This window comes from Sorex araneus, chromosome 2, assembly GCF_027595985.1.
Source record: "Sorex araneus isolate mSorAra2 chromosome 2, mSorAra2.pri, whole genome shotgun sequence".
In the NCBI taxonomy this organism is placed as follows: Eukaryota; Metazoa; Chordata; class Mammalia; order Eulipotyphla; family Soricidae; genus Sorex; species Sorex araneus.
In genome coordinates, this window is record NC_073303.1 from 204,944,587 (window position 1) to 204,961,133 (window position 16,547).

The 16,547-nt window shown below is 41.5% G+C and overlaps 1 protein-coding gene across 2 annotated transcripts in view; it reads right to left on the reverse strand.

Moving 5' to 3' along the window:
- Nucleotides 1–16,547, reverse strand: part of LOC105943246 (zinc finger protein 883-like) — a 58,992-nt gene that overhangs the window by 3,236 nt on the left and 39,209 nt on the right. Inside the window, exons 2-4 of one of the 2 annotated variants that reach the window (XM_055126612.1) lie at nt 3,698–3,885; nt 1,771–1,860; nt 710–780 (exon numbers count right to left, since the gene is read on the reverse strand). In XM_055126612.1, coding sequence (XP_054982587.1) covers nt 710–780; nt 1,771–1,860; nt 3,698–3,885 — 349 coding nt within the window. The remainder of the gene's footprint in view (nt 1–709; nt 781–1,770; nt 1,861–3,697; nt 3,886–16,547) is intronic. The other variant, XM_055126611.1, reaches the window with a different exon arrangement.

Here is a 16,547-nt window from a genome sequence, read left to right on the forward strand (position 1 = left end):
CAGGCTTGGGGGACCATATGGGGTGCCAGGGATCAGACCTGGGTCAGTCAGGTGCAAGGCAAACACCCTACCTGCTATACAATCACTCTGGCCCGAAAGATATATTATTTAAATATTTTTTTTGCCATGTATGAATTAAAGTAATAAGAGGCTAGTGTAGAATTGTAGTTATTTGGGTGTTGTTTTCAATCATGAGAAAATATTTGGTCATAATATTCATATAATCTCTGTGAATTTCAGCAGAAAAATTTTAACTTAGCATTTGATTCCTTATGTTTGTTGTGTACTTTGATAATATGTAGACAACATCATCATCTCACCATTCTACAGTACACCTTTAAAAATGGTAGATTTTCCTGGGTCACCAGAGTATGGATGCAGGAGATAGCTATCTACTATTCATTAAAAAAGATGCAAAATCTGTGTACGGGGACACAGATTTTGCATATATATCTATATAGAAAGATTTTCTTCTTTTTAAACTTTGTCCTAGGGCATCTTTGGCTTACTGAAGGGAAACAGAATCATTTTATTCAGTTTGGCGAAGTCATATTTGTACAAATCCCTAATTAATTACGACTCCAAGAATTTCTCAGAACTATACATTTCAAAAAATCTGATTCATCATTTTCTGCCATACCTAAGCAGCATTATTGAAAATATTTTATTTCACAAGCTGGAGAGATAATACAGAAAGTAAGGCACTTACTTTGCATGTGGCCGACCCTGATTCAATCCCAGGCACCACATAGAGTTCCCAAGCACTGCAAGGATTGATCCCTGAATACAGAGTCAGCTGTAAGTCCTGAGCAAAGCCAGGTAAGGATTCAAAACAAACAACAACAAGCTAAGTATTTTATGCCTGTGATGAAGGTGATCTTCAATGCTTTTTTTTACCCAAGGGATGTAGAGAGGCCCTCGTGCTCAGAGCTTACTACTGGCTTTATATTTAGGAACCACTCCTGGCCATGCTCAGAGCACCATACGAAGTACCATGGATCACACTGGGTAAGTTGCATGCAAAGTAAGTGTCAATCTACATCATAGCTCCTGCCTTCAACACTTCAAAATAGCCTTCTTACAAGATATAAGTTCTACAAAGGGATTTTTTCTTTTTTTAACAGTTAAATCCAAAGACACACACACACAGACACACAGACACACACACACACAAAAATCCAAAGCCACATTATAAAAAAAAAAATATTCCTTAATGTTGGAAATGAATTTTAAAGAGAATTAGCCCCAAAAGAACAGTTCATGAGGATAAAGAAAATTACAATGACTGAGAACATAGAGACAGTCACTGTCACTGTCATCCCATTGCTCATTGATTTGCTTGAGTGGGCAACAGTAACGTCTCCGTTGTGAGACTTGTTGTTACTGTGTTTGGCTATTGAATACACCACAGGGAGCTTGCCAGGCTCTGCCATGCTGGCGGGATACTCCCGGTAGCTTGCCAGGCTCTCTAAGAGGGACGGAGGAGTCAAACCCGGGTCGACTGCATGTAAGGCAAGTGCCCTACCCGCTGTGCTATCGCGCCAGTCCATAAAAATACTTTCAAAAGACACTTGGATTGCATTACAATTTGAAAATATACACCCATTAAGAAAGTGAGACATGACCAAGAGCCATAATTGGGGACTGAATAATGCACGAAAAGAAACTGCTATAGGGTTTAAACCTGAGGGAAAATTAGTTAACTTTATCAGTAAAACAAATTTCTGCTGCTTTCCCCATGTCCCGTCTCCTTACCCAATGTGGACTAACCTGAGAGGCTCTGCTCTGGTCGATCCACCATCCATGGCTCTGCACTTTGCTCCAACTTCATGATCACTTCTGGTTTGATGGCTGTATGCCCTGATGATGAAAAATAATGAAATAATTTTTCCAAACTACCTAATAGTCACAGTATTTGTTATAGGGTCTTGAGGTTTGTTTGTTTGGTTTATTTGTGGGTCATATTTGTGCTCAGGGGTACTCCTGGCTCTACACTCAGGGATTACTCTTGATGGTGCTCTGGAAACCATATGGGATGCTGGGGATTAAACCCAGGTCAGCTGCATGCAAGGCAAACACCCTACCGCTAAACTATCATTCTGGCCCCTGGTCACAGTATTTGAAGAATAATACCAGCACCATTTTTGAGTTGGCCAATGATGAGTCAGCTGTAGATATATAGAAGGTTTTTACTGTAACTTATGGGAAATGCAAATGAAAAACAATGAGATATCAACTCATACCAGTGAGAATGACATAAATGAAAGACGCAGAAACAAGGGTTAGAAGGGATGCAGTGAAAAATAAAATGATTATTCACTGCTGGTGGGAATGCCATCTGGTTCAGTCTCCTCTGGGAAACTATATGGCATTTTCTCAAAAAAGTTACCAATCAGATCCCATCCAACCTAGTGATTCCACTTATTGGTCTCTACCCTCAAAATACAAAACGTTAATTTGAACAGTTAATTGCACACCCCTGTTTACTGCAGCATTTAGTACAACAGCTAAGATATGGAAATAATTCAAAAGTTCAGTAACAGATGAATGGATAAAAATTTTGAGGAATGGGGCAGGAGTGATAGTATAACTGGTAGGGTATTTGCCTTGCATGTGGCTGACTCGGGATCCATCCCCAGAATTTTATATGGTCCCCTGAGCCTACCAGGAATGATTTCTGAGCACAGGGCAAGGAATAAGCCCCTAGCACAGTCATGTATGGCGCCCAAACACAAAAAGTTATGGTATATTAATACAATGGAATATTATACAGTTGTAAAATAAGATAAAATCATGCAGTTTGCTGCAAGATAGATATGGCAGGACTGTATGATACTCAGCAAAATTAACCAGGGAACAACAAAATATATATAGTCTCACTCTGTGGAATACAGAGAGATCAGACAAGGGAACAGGCAGTATTGAACAATGAAAAACTGTTGGTCTTGGATTATACAACAAAAACAATGGAGGCATAGTTTAGGGGATGAAGATCAAATCAGAGGTGACATAAGGTGGAGGGAACTTCATGGGCACTTTATGGTGGTAAAACGCAGTAAATTTGGACCTCCATGCTATAAATTGAACACTATACTACCTCTATTTTTTTTTTTTTTTTTAATAATAGCGTTTATTTATTTATTTATTTATTTATTTTTCTTTTTGGGTCACACCCGGCGATGCACAGAGGGGTTATTCCTGGCTCTGCACTCAGGAATTACTCCTGGCGGTGCTCAGGGGACCATATGGGATGCTGGGATTCGAACCCGGGTTGGCCGCATGCAAGGCAAACGCCCTCCCCGCTGTGCTATTGCTCCAGCCCCCCTACCTCTATTTTTTTAATGTATCACTGTATCACTGTCATCCCGTTGATCATCGATTTGCTCGAGCAGGCCCAGTAACGTCTTCATTCATTCTAGCCCTGAGATTTTAGCAGACTCTTTTTACTCATCCTTCCCAACAGTGCCACATTAGAGGCTCTTCAGGGTCAGGAAATAAATGAAATAAATGATAAATAAATAAATGAAAATAAATACATAAGGACTGAAAACATAAGGAAGGGCCACCTTGAACTTTTGAGAGTGATGATGGTCACGTTATTTTTGTGCAAAAACCTTAAAGCTTCATTTCCGAAAATATTGTATATTCATTTATAAAGAAAAACTGCAATAGGTAGTAACTGGGGAGCGTCACTCACCCAGTGACTCCAGGTGACTGTAGGTCTCTAGCATCACATCCCGGTACAGGGTCCTTTGCGCATCATCCAGGCGCTGCCACTCTTCCCAGGTGAAGTCCACGGCCACATCCTCAAATACCACCATCTCCTGTAAGGACACATTTCTCTGCAGTTGGTGGCAGCTTGTCTGGATCAAAGGAAGAGGAAATCTGGAAGTTTCCATTTGGAGTATGTTTTATATATGATGTACTACACTTTTATTCTGTATTATAGAAAAGTTATAGGTCACAGTAGAACTATTTTAGTCTCTATTAACCTATTTCTTCCTAAAGTTAGGACAGCATAGTTAGCAAACTATTGATAACAAGCAATATAAAATAAATTATTGAGTGCCTGATATGGATGCAAGCTTAAGGGGTGGTTGGGAAAATTGGAGACAGTGATGAAGGGAAGGTGTAATCGCGGTGGGATTGGTGTTGGAATATTGAATGCCTAGAACAAATCATCATGAACTTTGTAAATTGGTGTTTATAAAAAGGGCAGGGAGAAAATTAGCCTATGTAGGCCTTACCTATTTCATGGAAAGTTCAAAATATATTAACACAGAACTGCTTTAAACGTTTCATTAGTGACAGGTGAGATATAACTATTGCCATAACAAGATGCAAATAAAAAATAAAATTTAATGTAATATACTTCAGATTCCAGAATTGAAAATGTATATATAAAAATGAGAATAGGCATTTTATTATACTGTATTAGATGGTTTGAATTTTTTTTTTTTCTTTTTGGGTCACACCCAGCGATGCTCAGGGGTTACTCCTGGCTTTGCACTCAGGAATTACTCCTGGCGGTGCTTGGGGGACCATATGGGATGCCGGGGATCGAACCCGGGTCGGCCGAGTGCAAGGCAAACACCCTACCCACTGTGCTATCGCTCCGGCCCCTGGTTTGAATTTTCTTATTTACATAGGTCAAAATCATAGAGTAATCACAGATTTGACTCTTACGGATTTATTTTCTGACCATTCTATTTGCTTTTTCTTAAAGTTATGTTAGTATAAGCAATATAAAGTAAATCTGTTATGTGCCTATAAGGGGGCAGGGTGGGATTGGGAGGGAAATTGGGGATACTGATGGAAGGAAGGTCACACTGACGGTGTTGTAACACTAAATTCTTGAAACAACTGTATAATAAACAGCTTTGTAAATCTCAGTGTTTTTAATAAAAATTAATTTTAAAAATAAAACAAAAAATTAAGTTAGAACAACAGAATCCTTATAACTCAAAAATTGTATCTATGTCATGTATAAATTTATAAATTTATATATGGCTGGAGCAATAGCATAGTGGTAGGACGTTCGCCTTTCATGTGGCCGACCTGTGTTTAATTCCTCTGCTCCTCTCGGAGAGCCCGGCAAGCTACCGAGAATATTGCACCCGCACGGCAGAGCCTGGCAAGTTACCCGTGGTGTACTGGATATGCCAAAAACACTAACAATAAGTCTCTCAATGAGAGACGTTACTGGTGCCCGCTCGAACAAATCGATGAGCAACAGGATGACAGATATATGTCATGTATAAAAGAATGAATAGAATTCTACTTCACAAAGGAGCCTTAATCTTTTGGCAGGACTTTGGTATAAACATGTCTCTGGGAGTCTGGTTTAGAAGACGTAGAAGATATCCACTCAATGGAGTGAAAACAGATACTACTCTGCCCAATCACATCTCATGTCACTAAGGACACAGAGATGTTTAGTTTTTTCATGTGGACAGTGCTTTTTTGTGTTTATTTGTTTTGGGTGGCATCTGCCTATGCTCAGGGCTTACTCATGCATTCAGGGGGTATTGGGAGTTCAATGTGGTGCTGGGGACTGAACTCAGGTCAATTGTTTGCAAAAGTAAGCATCCTATACACTGTATTAACCATCTGGTCAGTGGACCACTTATATTTTTTTAATTTTAAGAAAACAATTTTATTAGAGCCTCAGCACTTTAATAAAAATATTTAATTTTATTAAGTAATAAAGTATTTAAATTGTATTAAATAATTTGATGTTATTCACACACACCTCAGTTTGTTTAGACTATCTTTAAAATTGAGGTAATATTAGGTTCGAAGATTGGATATGTTTTAGGGGGACAGTTTCATACTTTTACAAATGTAAGTTACTACTTTAAGCCCATCATCGCAATGCCAATTTTCCTTCACACCCATAGTCATTGGACTCCCACTTCCCTCTAAATTGTTTGCCCCTCCTCTATTGTTAATTTAAAATGAAAATTTATATTTAAAAAAATAAATTTTCATTTAAAATTAAATATTAAATTTTCCCTAGATTACATTCCTTTAGATTTTTTTTTTTTTTGCTTTTTTTGGGTCACACCTGGCGATGCACAGGGGTTACTCCTGGCTCTGCACTCAGGAATTACCCCTGGCCGTGCTCAGGGGACCATATGGGATGCTGGGATTTGAACCTGGGACGGCCGCGTGCAAGGCAAACGCCCTACCCGCTGTGCTATCTCTCCAGCCCCACATTCCTTTAGACTTTTTAGTTTTATTTTCTAATTTAATCACATCATTAAAATTTTATATTAAATATTAAATTAAAATAAATTCTATTTTAATTTTAAATATTAAAAACTTTTAATTACTACGAAGTTATTCATAGTTGGTGTTAGACATACTGTGTTCCAGCACGAGTATCTTCTCTCCACCAGGATTGGCCTGGTTCCCTCCCATCTAGTTTAACAGCCTGAAGGCACATTTAAAAAAAATTTTTTTTTTTGGCTTTTTGGGTCACACCCGGAGATGCACAGGGGTTACTACTGGCTCTGCGCTGAGGAATTACTCCTGGTGGTGCTCAGAGGACCATATGGGATGCTGAGAATTGAACCAGGGTCAGCCGCGTGCAAGGCACGCGTTGTGCTATTGCTCCAGCCCCTTAAGAAAAATTTTTTAGTGTTTTATTTTTTTAATTTTTTTAAAAGTTGTTCATGATGATTTATTACATTCAGTATTCCAACACCAATCCCACCACCATGCATCTTCCCACCACCATTGTTTTCAATTTTCCTAACCACCACTCAAGCCTGCTCCAATAGCAGGCCCTAAATAATTTATTTCATACTGCTTTTTATGACCAATTTGCTAAAAATGATCAAAAAGGGTTTCCTGAGAAGAAGGTGTGTGAAGACTTGTATCTCACTATGAAGCCATTAAGCCCTTGTGTAAGAGATTACTAACATGTTGCTACAGGTTAAGCCTTGGTGTTAATTTTCTCTTAATTGAGACTGGTTGTCTTCTACTTTACACGTCACCCAATATGTTCTGCTACTCCTGGAATATTGGTGATGTAGGATTTGAGATGTCATGCGACCACATTTGTGGACACACACTCCAGGAATTCAAATTTTTAAATGGGGTGAAACAGCTGGAGTTAAATATTTAATTGGGTGGTGACTTTAGGGTCCAGAAGCATCTCTGCAGCTTGTTGATGTCTTTCAAGATTTATTTATGAGTCTCTGGATCATGGCTAGTTAATAAGCTTATTTGGCACTACAGTCAGTTCATTGGTATGACTGCCAACCTCCCGGAAGAACAGGGAAATCGGGGGAGGTAGCCCATCCCCAACTTTGTGAGTAGGTACATATTTTAAGTTTAGCTGTTGAAGTTTGGCTGTCCTGCTTTCACTGTGATTGACTCTGTGGTTTGGATATTTAGCTATACCATTACTTTGTATTTGGATATCCTCAGATCCCCCTGATACCTGCTTCCTGTTGATCTACCCCCCCACCCCACCCCACTGCTCGATTTATTTCCTTCTCTGCACTTCTCCCCACTATACTCTCAGGCCAAGATGTAACCTGGACACCCCCTTTCCCCTCTTAAAATACTGCATTTCCAGGGGCTGGAGTGATAGCACAGCGGGTACAGCATTTGCCTTCTTCATGGCTGACCCGGGTTCGATTCCCAGCATCCCATATGGTCCCCTGAGCACAGCCAGGAGTAATTCCTGAGTGCATGAGTCAGGAGTAACCCCTGTGCATTGCCAGGTGTGACCCAAAAAACAATGAAAGAAAAAAATTTGCATTTCCTCATCCAGTTATTCTATATACCACATACAGTTAAGATAACCCTGGGTTGTCTGTCTTTCTTCTTCTGGCTACTTCAATTTACATGACATTCTCCAGTTCCACCCATGCTCCACGTTGCAGCAAACTACATAATTTCATCATTTCTTACAACTGCACAGTATGTATGTGTGTACCAATCCTCATGATGCCCTTATCTATCACTGGACACCCAGGTTGATTCCATATCTTAGCTAATGTACTAAGTGCTGCAATGAACAATGGTAGCAGATATCTTTTTTTTTTTTTTTTTGCTTTTTGGGTCACACCCAGCGATGCTCAGAGGTTACTCCTGGCTTAGCACTCAGGAATTACTCCTGGCACTGCTTGGGGGACCATATGGGATGCCGGGGATCGAACTGGGTAGGCCGCGTGCAAGGCAAATGCCCTACCCACTGTGCTATCGCTCCGGCCCCAAGTAGCATATATCTCTTTGAATGATTTTATATCGAGAAGGGGAACTGCTGGGTCATATGGCATGAACTATCTATTTTTTATAAAGATCAGCAATAACCAAAGTTAGCATGTGACAGCATCAAGAGAAGTTCCTGAGAGAAATTCAGATAGCTGTCACTCCTGAACAGCGTTCCCATTTTGTGAGGAAAAAGGAAGACAGCATATTATGCTTAAGGAACTGATTAGAAACATGTTTAAATATATTTGTGCTTTTGTGTGTGTACACAAATACATACAACATCACCCCACCTATAAAAAATGTTTTTTTCTGATTTTTGGGTGAAACTCTGAAAAGCTCAGAATTAGTCCTGGCTCTGCACTCAGGAATCCTTTCTGGCGGTCTGGGGTGACCATCTGGGATGCCGGAGATCAAACGCAAGTCGGCCATCTGCAAGGTAAATACCCTACCCACTCCAGCCTCAATAAAATATTTTGTTTAGCAAGAGGTATTTTATGTCTCCCAAACAGAGCCTGAGGGGCCTGGAGAACATTCCCAGTAATACTCACATTGGCAATACATGTCTGGTAACTCAGTTCCAGGGAATCAGAGGTGCTGTGGTGCCACTTTAGGGTGTTCAGGGGAAAACAGACACACCTGGCAATATTCAGGGTGCTATGACTGGGATCACATTCACTGCATCACGCGTGGAAAGCATGTGGCTCATCTCACTGAGCCATCTCTCTGGCCATCATAGGACCAGACCCTCTAATAAATCCCATGGTATCTAAGTCTGCAGCCTCACATACACTGTTACTTGAAATATTGTTTGTCTTCCCTAGACTGATACTTCCTAAGACAGGGGTTCAAATAATCAGGGTCCTGTAAAGAGCTGGTTACTGGTTTGGATTTTTTTTTTCTTTGCTTGCTTTTTGGGTCGCACCCAGCGATGCACAGGGGTTACTCCTGACTCATGCACTCAGGAATTACTCCTGGCGGTGCTCGGGGGACCATATGGGATGCTGGGATTCTAACCCGAGTCAGCCATGTGCAAGGCAAACGCCCTACCTGCTGTGCTATTGCTCCAGCCCCTGGATTGGATTTTTATTCTAAAAAACATTACTCAGTAGGAGAATGGGAAAAGGACAACTGGAGAGTCAAGAGAATAAATCGGAAAGAGGAAGTAAAAAAGCAATACATAAATACACCTAATCAGAAAAAAGAAGAACAACAAAAATTTAGTATGACTTTCACTCAGACAGCAGAAGCCAGATTTTCTTTCTTTCTTTTTTTTTTTTTTTGCTTTTTGGGTCACACCCAGCGATGCTCAGGGGTTATTCCTGGCTTTGCACTCAGGAATTACTCCTGGCGGTGCTTGGGGGACCATATGGGATGCCGGGGATCGAACCCGGGTTGGCCGCATGCAAGGCAAACACCCTACCCACTGTGCTATCACTCCGGCCCAGAAGTGAGATTTTTCTATTAGAATTTACTATTCACTTACTATTAAGTGCTATCTGTATAACCACCTCCTTAGATGCCAGAAATATAAACTGAAAATGGGAAAACACAGAAAGAATAAGAGGAAGTTAGAAAGATCTTAAAGGGGCCAGAGCAACAATATACTAGGTAGGTCCTGCACATAGTCAACCTAGGTTCAATCCCTGACCACCATTATGGTTTCTCCAAACTTGCCAGGCGTGATCCCTGAGCACAAAGACAGGAGGAAGCCCTGAGCACACATAATTGTGGCACAAAAACCATCCCCTAGTAGGAGGATGGGAAAAAGGGTTACTGGACAGCGAAGAGAATAAAGTAAAGGGAAAGATGAAGTAACAGGACAATGACTACAGGACTGGAGAGCTAATACAGCGGGGAGGGCACTTGCCTTGATGCAGCTGACCCGGGTTCGATTCTCAGCATCCCATATGGTACCCCAAGCACTGCCAAGAGTAATTCCTGAGTGCAGAGCCAGGAGTAACCCCTGAGCATCATTAGCATCATTTTGGGTTACTCCAAAACAAAACGAAAAAAGAAAAAAAAAAACAGTGAGCACACAGAACACAGACTTAGATGCTAGTAATCAAAACTGAAATTGGGGAATTAGAGACAGAATATGGACACAAGTTAGAAAGATCTTGGAAGGCCACTGACCCAGTTTGATCCCCAGAATCCCATTTTGTCCCTATAGCCAGAAGTAATTCTGAGTGCTAAGCACAGCTGGGTTTAGTGCCCCCAATATATCTGTGAAGTTTTACTCAGGGATTTTATGAGAATGACTATTATTTTTGTGTTGAGGGCTATAACTGACTCTGTTGAAGAGACATGCACAGCTTGCAGTGCCAGATTGCGGGTGGGAGGGTCACTCAGCAGGGCTTCATGGACCCTTTGGTGCCTGGTTTTAAGTCCTGAAGATAGAGTTCAGAGAACTGCCCTGCATGCATCCAACCCTAGTTCGATCCCTGATACCATGAGCCCCACTAGGGTCTGATTCCTGAATATAAGAATCAGGAGTGAGCCCTGAGTACTGCCATATGTGATCCTCCTTCCCCCAAGGGCGCTTAGGTTTATTGAGTTATTCCCAGTACAATGCTCCCGAGGCACACCAAATTCCATCGGGCACTCCCAATCCTCTATGTTTGTCCTTAACCTCTGCACTCTTCTTCCCCTATCTGTTAATCACACCCTGTAAATCAGACCCTGTAACCTGTAGGTCCAGTCTTCTGAGGGCACTGGATTTTGTATATGTAAGTGAAACATTGCTTTTCTATTTCCTTTATGTCCTTTACATAGTTTATTTTTAGAGCAATGTCCTTTTTGTATAGACAAAGGAAGACAGTTAATGCTAAGCTTTTGTAACTTGGGAGTTAAGTGATTCCGAATAATATTTACAGCTGGGCATCTGTCGTATTTACCTGACTTATCAGTTGCCCTTGGTTCCTAACACCCCAAAAGGGGCGGGGGGAGTCTCAGGATGGGCAAGGGACAAGGATGGGCCCAGGGCAAGCTATAAGCTACTCTGGCATTGAAAAGAGATAGGCTAAGCACCATAAGAATTATAGTAGGTTAAGAGCATGTTCATGGAACAAACTGATACAACCCAAAACAGAAGTGACTAAATAAGGACCCTGCTGGGGTTATTTGGAAAGACTAACTTGGCCTGAGGACTGCAGTCTGGAATATATAGTGATATGTTCCCAGGAAGAGCCACCCTTTAAGTTTAATATATCTCTTACTGTGTTCATAAAAAATGACCAGAAATATTAAGATGATTGTTTAAATGGAATGTTAGCTAAGAAGAGGAGAAATCTCTTTGACGGAATCCTGCCCTTAGACAGCTCTCCTAATAGAGATCTAGAGTGCTGAGCCTCTAGATGAGATTTTGTCCTTGGGTGGATCTCCTAGAAGAACTTCCCCTGAAGGAAAGACTATATGTCTGTTCATTGTTTATGATAATGCTCAACCACACCTATGTGTAATTGCTACCCCCAACCCTTCACAATTGCTCTCTAACTAATGCTGTGAGACTTGAATAAATGGCCACTGATTACCAACAACTAGTGGCCGCCCATTGGCTCAGAACACACCAGGGGACCCTCAGATCACTGAGGGTGGCCAGTGATCCCCAGAATTGTGACACAGACAAAATGACCGTACTCATTTGCAATATATTAAAAAAAAAAAAAGTATGTATGAGAAGACGTAGTAACAAGGGCCAGGAAGACGGATCCACTGTAGTTGTAGGGAAGTGCAGTTAGGACAGAGAAGGGACCACAATGACAAAGATAAATGGTAATGATCACTCTGGACAAGAACTAAGTGCTGAAAGGAGGTAAAGTGATATGCATGATACCCTTTCAATAACAGTATTGCAAAACACAGTGCCTAAAAAGAGAGAAAGACAGAGACAGAAAGAGAGAGAAGAGAGAGATATAAATAGATAGGTAAATAGAGAAAGAGAGAGAGAGAGTAGTATCTGCCATGGAGGCAGGAGACTGGAGAAGGGACAGCAGGATAGGGGGAGGGAAACTGGGGACATTTGTGGCAAGAATGTGCACTGATGAAGGGATGGGTGTTAGAACATTGCATGACTGGAACCCAATCATGAACAACTCTGTAACTGTGCATCACACGATGATGAAATTTTAAAAATGGTGATTTATAAGGCCGTATGCCTGAAACCTCTACATTATATGCCAATGTTTGTTCAATAAGAATAATGCTGGCCACTGTTTGTGCTCACAAGGCAAGCTGCATTCCTCTAGTAAATTTCTAAAGCATTTGAAAATACCCAAACAAAGGCTTAAAAATGTGGTGGAGGGAGGGGAGAATGGAGCATGCTTGCTTCCAAATGTGATGCTGACCTAGTAACAAAGTTATCTGTTATTTTGCCCTGGCATCTGAAAGAAGACACACCTGGGCTAGAGGAACAACTTGAAGGGTTCCACCACATGCAGGAGAACCAGATTCTATTCCAAGCATCACATGATCCATCAAGCATCACAGCAGTGACCCCTGAACATGGTCAGGAGTAACCCATGAGCAAAGCTGGTGTGATCCAAAAACCAAAACACACAAAAAGAGTAATATACATGGCAATGTACCTTGATGACTCTAAAAGCCTATTTTCTGATTATTATTCATTTATATTCCCACGAAATAGAAACTCAGTTTGACCTTTTTGTTTGAATCTAGGAACCCTCAAAACCTCCAGAGAGTGTGAAATAAATGAGAGGGGGAAAAAAAAAATGAAGCCACTCACCAGAGATGTTTTCATTGGTGGTGCTTTAGAAATTTCAGTGGACTCTGGAAGTAGAGGTGAGGAGCGGTCAGGATAAGACTGAACAGGTCTTAGAGCCTCATCTCTAGGATGGAAAAGGAAGGGAGAGTTCTGTGGACAGGAGCTTTTTATATATTGAGAAGGAAAGACTCTGATGAAGGACACAAATGAACTGGCACAATTCACATATAATATATATCAAATTAATAAAAACACACATTACCAACTGCTGGAGTTAACAGATAACTGATAATTGAGTTATGTGGACCAGACTCAACAATAATCAGAGGTCTCAGGGGATAAGGTGGAAAAGTCAGGGCTCTCAGTGAGGCTTGGTGCTTAGACCCCAATGTGCCTGGGTCCTTGAGAGCTACATCTGGTAACAGGCACACTGTATGAGGAGCAAGCAGTGCCAAGGAGAAAACCCAGTGACTATTCATGCTTGGCAAGCACTGGACTACATGACCAAGATCGCATGAATTGATTAAAAAGAATTAGTTAATAATATTCCTAGGAATAGAGTCACACCACACAGCACTCCGTATTAGTGGCAACATTAGGACATCATTAAATGACTGCCATCCCATTGCTCATCGATTTGCTAGAGCGGGCACCAGTAATGTCTCCATTGTGAGACTTGTTACTATTTTGGGCATATCGAGTAAGCCACGGGTAGCTTGCCAGGCTCTGCTGTGCAGACAACATACTCTAGATTGCTTGTTGGGCTCTCCGAGAGGGGCATAGCAATCGAACCCAGGTCGGCTGCGTGCAAGGCGAATGCCCTACCCGCTGCACTATTAACATCTAAACTTCATAGAGTATTTGTCTTATAAAATTATTATTATTTTTTAGCTCATGGTTTTACATAGGAAATAAAAAGCACTTATTGTACTTTTGGAGGTATACTGTGGAGCATGGTGACAGACACTGGTACAGATAAGACTCGACCTGCAAAGCAGCCCAGAAGCAAAGCTTCACAAGAGGGAGTATCTGGGCAAAGTTGGCAAGAACAGGATTTCAGCCAACACCAGGTGTTCGGCCTTGAGCCTCACTCAACCTCCTAGTCACATGAGCCCTAGACACAGAAACTGTTACTTACGCTTAGCGAGTTATTCTAACTGCAGCATCTAGCATTGATTGGGATTGGACCAGGGCATAACAGAAGGAGCAGTGATAGGCCAATAATGTTGAACTTCATGTGATGGACTTTCTTGTAAGCCGAGACCCTCCATAAAATAGGTATCTGGAAATAAAGTGAACAGCCATCAGCTGCTCCCGGAGGGTGTTTCTATGCGCACCCGTCATCCTTTGCCCCTCATCTGCCCAGACCTGGTGCGCGTGTCTGGGCACCACTGGGGGGAAACTGTTCCCCAACAGTATATTATTTCCTGTACTTTTTATGTTTTGTACTAGGGCCACACCCAGAAATGCTCAGAGATTCCTCCTGGTTCTGCACTCAGGGGATCATATGGGATGCCAGGGATCAAAACCAGGTTGGCTGTGACAAAGCAAGCTCCTAACCTGTATTATTGCTCGCCCCCCGACTGTTTTTGTTTTGTTTTGTTTTGTTTGGGGCCACATTCAACAGTGCTCAGTGCTTACTCCAGGCTCTACACTCAGGGATTACTCCTGGCAGTGCTTTGGTGAACCATATGCTGTGGTAGGATAGAACCTAGGTTAGTCTTCTGCAAGACAACTTCCTTACTAGCTGTACTATTTCTCCAGCACTAAGTACTGGTTTTGCTAGTCTTGCTTCCCTATACTGAAGTTCCTCCAAAAAGCAATCTGGCTGCTGCCATTTGACTTGCTTTAGCTAAAAGGAATTCTGTACTGATATGCACAGGATAAAAAGTATTTTTCTACTAGAGCTTGCCTACAGGAAACTGTCATCTGTCAGTGACCTGAGCTTAGCCTGTTAGAAGTACTTGACTCAGGGGGCAGAAATAGTACAATTGGTAAGGTCCTTGCCTTGCATGCCTCTTCTTTTTTTTTGTAGCTGGAGGTGGGGGAGTGGTGTTTAGGCCACACACTGAGGTGCTGAGGGCTTATTTCTGACTCTGCACTCAGGAATCACTTCTGAGTGGACTAGGGGGACCATATGTGGTACCAGAGACTGAAGCCAGATCAGTGACATACAAGACAAGTATGGTTATTGGTTGGCCTATTCCTCCAAACCACTTACACACTAGTGACCTGGGTTTAATCCCCAGCACCCTGCACACCAGATGTGGCCCCACCAAGAGTGATCCTGGAGCACAGAGCCAGAAGTAAGTCCTGAGCACTGCCAGGTGCCAGGTGTGGTCTCCAAACAAAAACTACCACAAAAATTTTAAAAAGCACCTGACTCAGCCAATAGTCAGCAGAAATCAACATAATACAAGTGAGGGTCAGTGTTTATATAAAGTGTGAGGGAAAATTTACCTATGTAGGCTTTATATATTCCAGTAAATTCCAAAATATATTCGTACAGAATTGCTTTAAAGTGTTATTAATGACAGGTGAGTCATGATTGTCATCATAACAATATCCAAGTATAAAGTAAAATGCAATGTAATATACTTTAACAAAATAGATTTGTAAAAAAAGAACCAGAGTATCTTTCATATTCAAATTACTTTTCACTGTCATGTAATCATTTCAACTGAGTGCAAAAAGGCAACAATAAATGAATTTTTTGAAATATGATGGTTTGGTTCATGCTTAAGCTAACTGTGTAATAATTGTATGTATGTGTCCCCAAGAGTCATATATTTTAATAACTTTTATAGGGAAATCCACAATTACCAAATTCAACGAATGGAACTCATAGGCATAAACAGAAGTATTTCAAAGGCATCCCAAATGCCAAATGGATGGACTTAAGGGATGTTACTGGGACCAAGAAACCATAAACTAGTTTACATACTAGGCAAGTGCTCTGCCAAATGAATGAATTCTGACCCTATAAAGAGTAAATTTCTGAAAGGCCAGGGTGGAAAGCAATATGGGAAAATAAAGAAGTGTGTGATTAAGAAGTAAAAGACAAGGATTTAATGGGTCCTTTCTCCATACCTTCTAATGTCTCCAGTAAGGAACAATTCCCAGGCCTTTGCCTTCCACTCCCAGCCCAGCTCAGGTCTCCTGCTGGAGTTCAGTCCAAAACTCCCAATAGCACAAAGTTTCTGGCAACTTCTAGAGGAGGTGGAATTACCCAAATCTTTACTTTGGGCAGAAACCTCGGTTATTTTTGGGTCATGCCAAGTTAGGATCTCCCCTTTCTACCATCTTCTGTCTGTGCTCTGACACGGGAGCAGAGGGCTCAGGTAACAGGGTTATCCTCCACTTTGTCCTTCCTATTTTTCTCTTCAGCTTTTTGGGTCACACCAGGCAATGTTCAGGGGTTACTCCTGGCTCTGGAATTACTACTGGTGGTGTTTGGGAGACCATAGGGATGCCAGGGATCAAACCAGGTCAGCCACATGCAACACAAACATCCAGCCCGCTGCACTATTGCTCTAGCCCCTGTTCCTACTACAGGTGTCCCTTCTTTATGCTTCATAGATCTGTGTGACTCAAGGCA